The sequence below is a fragment of the Cottoperca gobio genome, chromosome 16 (assembly GCF_900634415.1).
Source record: "Cottoperca gobio chromosome 16, fCotGob3.1, whole genome shotgun sequence".
Classification (NCBI taxonomy): domain Eukaryota; kingdom Metazoa; phylum Chordata; class Actinopteri; order Perciformes; family Bovichtidae; genus Cottoperca; species Cottoperca gobio.
The window spans coordinates 4,101,538-4,107,537 of record NC_041370.1 but is presented as its reverse complement, the minus strand read 5'-3'; the positions used below and the strand labels follow the sequence as shown (position 1 = coordinate 4,107,537).

The window sequence follows — 6,000 nt, the reverse complement described above, 5'->3', positions numbered from 1 at the left end:
CAGCTCTCTTACTCAAATGAAGCTCAGAAACATGTGTGTTCTGCTCTTGAGACTCACAGAGTTTGTGTTTCTTCATGAGGCAAATGTAGTTTACTTTATCTTTCAAATAAAGATAACACAGCTGCATCTTCGTGCAGCATGGATTCAAGCAGGAGGGGTCAGAGGAGAGGAGCTGAACAAGGGACAAATGGTGTCCTCTGGTGGCCTCTGCTCTGCACTTCAAAGGGAAAAATCCTGCTGAGTTTCATGAGCATAAACTTTTTTCTTTGTTCTATTGGAAGAGGGTGAATGATCTGAGTTAAGGACAATCGTGAACTTCTTTCGGGTCCAGATGTGTATCAAGCTGATTAGATTTACAACCTTTGCAACCACTATAGTTGGTACAGTTTCTGTTTTATATGTTTCTTAATTCTCAACGTGCAACAAACATTGCAGTTTAATGATATGCATCTTAATCACTCGTATGCGTGCATATCTCTTATTGCATGTCTGAGCAAATTTGTGTATACAAAAGCACTGATGCGTAGCTATAAATCTTTGTATTTTATTTATCAGAGCCAAGATAAACCTAGAAATGACAGAGTTACCGTAAAGAGCATTCAATCACAGCGTGTTTCTAAAGTGCCTGCTTGGATCAAAAGAAAGCAATCTGGGATCAGATCTTAACAAGTCTGGACTAAGTGGGGTATGTGTGTGTGTGTGTGTAGGGGGGGGGGTGACTCTATGAGCAGAGGAGTTGGAGAAAGGGAGAGGAATGGGGTGGAGTACACAAGAAGAGAGTAAATAATAAAACATTTTTTATCTTTAAGATTCATTACTTCAGTTTGAACTTTAGATTCACATTCAGCAAAATATGTGTGTGCATGTGTGTGTGTGTGTGTGTGTGTATGTGTGTGTGTGTGTCAGGAGGTGGTTGCAAGTGCTCAGATGGTCCAACAGCTTCTTATTAATGTCTACATTTTATGTGTAAATATAGTTAAATTCAAATTGCTCAGCGTGATAATCTCAGCACATACTGTTCCTGAGTCTTTCATTCTTTATCTACAATGTTCAACATTACAATCAAACTGCTCTGGAGGCTGTGACTATACACAGTAGTGGATCAGGAGGAGCATTGTGATGTATCCACTTCAGTTACTGAACCTTGTGTTAAATAATGGCTTCCTCTCTCATGTTGTATCAGAGAATCAAACAATGGAGACAAAGCATATTTTCTAGGTTCTTTATTCACTCAGCACTGTTCAGCACACGGTGCACTTACAGTGAGCAGCATGGTGGGCATGTGACACACAAGGGACAGTCAGACTAAAGAACACACAGGCAGCATTGCACTCACTGATTGTAAGAAATGCATTGTGACATTTTACATTCACCTCCTCTGTGAAGCACAAGAAGAATGCAGACGATACAGACGGGATCTTTAGTGCTTCACATCTAGAAAACACGAGCAGACACATCTGAACTGTATGTGCCCCCCCCCCCCATCTTTTGATCATCATAATTCAGTGCAGTTATTGAAATGAAAGACACTTTGGTGTATTATGGGATAATACAGGCTGGAATCCAAGCACAACGAAATGTTTAAAACCTTGAACAGAACAGTTAGGAGTAGAAAAGTGAAGCATATTGCAAATAATTGTCTCCTGCTTGTGTATTAAAGGTTGTTATTGCTTATGTTCAGTGATCAGGGGAGTTGATGAGAGAAGAAAGGGGGACCGCAGAAGAGCACAAACAGACGTTTATCTGCTGACTGTTCTGCAAAGACCTCATCCTCCTTCCTTCATCTCATCAACCCCCCTCATCCTGAACAATGGAGCACCCAAGTGAAGATATCAACTGTAACTCTCAACTCCCTGCTTTCCTCCCTCTTTGTCAGGGTATTAAGAAGAGGCAGTCTCCTTGACCTTTTCCATGATGTTCTCAATCTGCTCACGGATCTGGGTGGCGTAGGGGGAGATTATCTCGCTCAGCTCGTCCATCTTGCTGTCCAGGGAGCTGCGCAGTTCCTTGGCGGTGGCCTCCAGCTGGGTCTTGATACCCTCAGCCTGGCTCTCCATCTGCATGGTCAAGATGTCAGCCTGGCTCTTCAGAATGGTGGAGATGTCAGTCAGCTTCTTGCTAGCGGTGTCACTGGCCTGCTGGACGTAGGGCTCAACATTCTCCTTCACTGTCTCCAGGTTCTGGGAGGTGCGGGACTGGATCTCACCCATGTAGTTGGACACAGTGCTTGAGTGGGGAAAGAAGAGGGAAACATTTAGGTTTCATATTTACAAAGACAAGAAAGACTTATGTGAAACCCTCCACCTCACTTACTTGCGGATCTCCTCAGCGTCCTTGTTCAGGCGCTTCTTCAGCTTGTGGGTGTAGCTGCTGATGCGGGTGCGTACGTCATCGGTGTTCAGCTCCACCATGGTCTTCAGCTCACCCAGATACTCAGTGCTGCGCTCCTTGGCATCCAGCATGTCCTTCTGGAGTCTGTTGGCCAGGAGCTGCAGGTCCTCAGTCATCTGACCGGTGGAGCTTTCGGTGTAAGGAGACAGTTTGGTCTGGATGTCATCTCTGTATGTTTGCAGCTCTGCCATGCTGTCGCTGATCAGAGTGCTGGAAGCAGAAGAACAGGATGGTCAGATGAGGGAAAAATTAGGATTGTGAGCATAATGCAAAGATGAGAGGTTAGAGAGATGTAAGGTTTGGAAATGAGACTCAGAGAAATCTATGAACTAGGAAATACTGGAGCTACTGAAACTAAGTATAAGTGGACTTGTTGTAAACTTACTCTAGCTCCCTGCTGAGCTGGGAGACCTTGATGTCCTGCACGACTCCATCAGCTTTCTGGTTCAGGTCAGCGACGTACTGCCAGAAACGATCCACAGTTTGCTCCCAGTTTTGTGGGGTGGCATCAGCCTGGAGCACAACACGGGCATTGCAGACTATTTGGGACACATAAGGAACATTTAGATAAATATACAAATATCTAAGCAAATAATAAAAAATAAAACAGATGTTGGTTAATCCTACTTACCAGTGATGACTGCCAGAGCGAGGATCAGAGCTACAGACTTCATGGTTGTTGGATAGACAGATACACCTACGAATGAAAGGGGCAACACTTGAGTAATCAACAATATAATTATAATAACTACAGTTGAAGCAGTGCCATGAGGTGTATTCTCCTCCGTTAGGATTCAAGCTGGAAATGTTGTTGTTTTAAAAAAATAAAAAAAGGTCACAAAGTTTAAACTAAAATAAATAAAGTCACATAATTTGGGCTAACAGCATTAAAAAGATCAGAAATACATGAAATGTATCGCAGCGTCCTCTCACTCACCTGAGGGGGTTGAGATTCCTCCGTACTCCCTGAACGGTGACTGAGGGCTTTTATACAGTGGCAGGACACTGCTGCTGCTGCTGGGCGTGTTGCGCGCGGTGGGGGTGGGGATTTGCTCGCACGCGCATTCACGTGGTGATGATGATTTGTCTGCACAGATCCCTAGTTACCTCCACGCAACGTGCCACCAACACCGCGTCCGAAGTTCTCAAAGGTTTGCATTGTTTGAGGGGCTGATTGAGCAATCTGTCTGTCACGAGAACAACGGGCTGAAAGCTTCACGTTCAATGCCATAAAAACATATCTCTCTGTATATATCACTTTATATAATACTTTATTACGTATTCCTTTACTCAGGTGGACATAGGTCAGATCCAGCCACACTACAATGTAAAATACTCTATTACAATTAAAGCCAATTACATGTTGTGTAAAACATGAATCTGTAAAGTAACTAGTAACTGGAGTGTAGAGCACAACATTTAATTCTACTTAAATAGAAACTTGAGTAAATGTAATAAGTTACATTCCATCATTGAAAACTGATTTCTTTTTTTTACATTGGTGCTAATTTCATTTTTTACTACTTACTTAAGTTTGACTGTGTATATTGTTGTACGGCTACTTTTACTGAAGTTACACATTTTTATGAGTGTCGGTGTTAAGTGACCACATTCTCACTAAGTGGTCTCATCTGAATATAAATCCTCCAAGTGCCAGGATGTAAATAAGGCTTTCACACATGCATTGCAATCTCAATGGTCTGTCAGTGCTGACCATTGACACCCCAGCTACCCCTCCCCCTACCGACACACAGCCCCCAACATATATGTAACCTTTGCATGTCAATCCCAACATTTCAAGTGACTTTTTTTGTATGTAGATGCAACAAATTGCATTTTCTATGCACTGTACTGCTGCTCTATGTAGAGCTACACATTACCAGGACGTGCCTGAAGTGCACATAAGGTGTCAGCGCTACAATGTGCGCATGTTTGGGCTCGGTGGACACTCCGGTACAGCAAGCCCACTTTACAAAAGAAGGATTAGAGGAAATAAAATACACAGGAAATCAACTATTACCTGCAAACTGGACACTGAACAAAGGAAGTAAATACAGGAATCATATTGGAAACATACTGAAATCATATCTGTTTTAATGTTGTAGGTTTCCACAGAGGGCAAGACATTTCCAGGGTTTTGAAATTGGCACGCGGAAAGGGGGATGTCTGATGCAGAAAGAAAATGTTTACCTCAGCTTATTGAGAACAAATGTGTTTAGTAGCAGAAACCGTGAAGAGCCCTGGAGCATGTTTTTGTCCATCAGACAAACCTGTAATTTCCTGTTATGACAAAGAGTGTTGTTGCATTTACAGGGAATCAAACACAGACTTCCCTAATCACACGGTCAAACCCACAACCGTGTAAAGTCAATGCCAAACCCTGAGTAAAAGTTATTATATACTGATTATATGAACTGCATATTAAGCAGTAGACTAAACATTTACGTGATTTACTTTCAGCCTGTGTTGATTACGTTTGTGGATATTATGTGGTGTAGAAAGCAAATGATGTCCTCTTGCTTATTGTTGCTCTTACTGTCTGTAATCTGTGTTGCTTGCTACACGTACTGAATAGTGGACATTGTTGATGTATTACTTTGCTCATGTTTTGCTGCTTCTGTCCTGAGAACACTTCATTTGTTGCAGTCGCTGTCTCTAATGGTGTCTGCGTATTTGAACAATTACGTCACTGATTTAAGAAACATCTCACCGAGGGACTGCAGGTGGAAACTGTCCAGCTGCACGTTTACAGAAATGTTCATTAATGTGTAGTAAGATAACTGGAAACGGGCTTATTTTAAATTAAACACTAAGTAGTTAGGCTATGACATAACATTTGTTGCTGCCATTAGTCGCTCTGCCTCATCACTGCCCATGTGTAATGACCTTTGCCCTTTAGGACTTGGCCTCTTGGTTGTCATTTTTCACAGAATCCCAACTTTACACTGGAACAAAGTTTGAATTCGTTGGCTTGGTCAGGTAATTAGTGTGAGAACATGATAACATTAGTGTGTGATAACATAAAGGCGTCCACTATGTGTTAAGTGGGGGGGGAGACTGTACCTAAATGATTAGTTCAGCATTCTTGTAATGGATGGAAATGAGCTTTTCTCTGATTCAATTGTAAACAATCAACAATGAGATGAAACAGTGTGATGAGATTTCCAGTTAATGTTGAGGTGTCACTTTTCTTTTTAAAAAACAAACCTTTGACCTTAATATTCAACGACAATAGTGAGCAGTGTGTGTGTGTGTGTGTCACCGCCGGAGGTGTGTCGCACACAGAAAGATACGGAATGTTCTGCTAGATAACAAGTCCAGTCCAGTTCAAACACACAAACAAATCAAGATCAGTAATATAATCCCACCGTTGTGCGTAAAACATTGTCACACAGTTTTGTTTTGCTTACATGTTTAATCTTGTGTGAAACATCCACCTCCATGAGCTGCTAAGATGCAGTTCCAGTACGGAGATAACAGACATGAACTGTATCTTTAGTGTGTGTGTTATGCAGACGAAGATGGAGCACAGTGGACAAACTACACATATGTACCAACAAAGGCCGCAGTCTGTGCCTCCCTTTGCTGAACCTCCAGGGGATAGATGGG

At 42.2% G+C, this 6,000-nt stretch overlaps 1 protein-coding gene across 1 annotated transcript; it reads right to left on the bottom strand.

The window, feature by feature from the left end:
• Nucleotides 1-1,208: 1,208 nt before the first annotated feature.
• Nucleotides 1,209-3,420, bottom strand: apoeb (apolipoprotein Eb). The gene is made up of 5 exons (XM_029452447.1): nt 3,329-3,420; nt 3,023-3,088; nt 2,777-2,930; nt 2,314-2,601; nt 1,209-2,226 (listed from the first exon to the last, which is right to left on the bottom strand). The coding sequence occupies exons 2-5, from the start codon at nt 3,063-3,065 to the stop codon at nt 1,881-1,883; spliced, it is 831 nt and encodes a 276-aa protein (XP_029308307.1). The 5' UTR covers nt 3,066-3,088; nt 3,329-3,420; the 3' UTR covers nt 1,209-1,880.
• Between the last annotated feature and the right edge of the window lie 2,580 nt (nt 3,421-6,000).

Bases quoted from the DNA above. Each gene is read 5' to 3' on its own strand.
- apoeb (XM_029452447.1), bottom strand. From the start codon at position 3,065: ATGAAGTCTGTAGCTCTGATCCTCGCTCTGGCAGTCATCACTG. The intron at 2,931-3,022 runs GTAAGTAGGATT...TGTCCCAAATAG, and splicing joins CGCTCTGGCAGTCATCACTG to TCTGCAATGCCCGTGTTGTG. The intron at 2,602-2,776 runs GTAAGTTTACAA...TTCTGCTTCCAG, and splicing joins CAGCTCAGCAGGGAGCTAGA to CACTCTGATCAGCGACAGCA.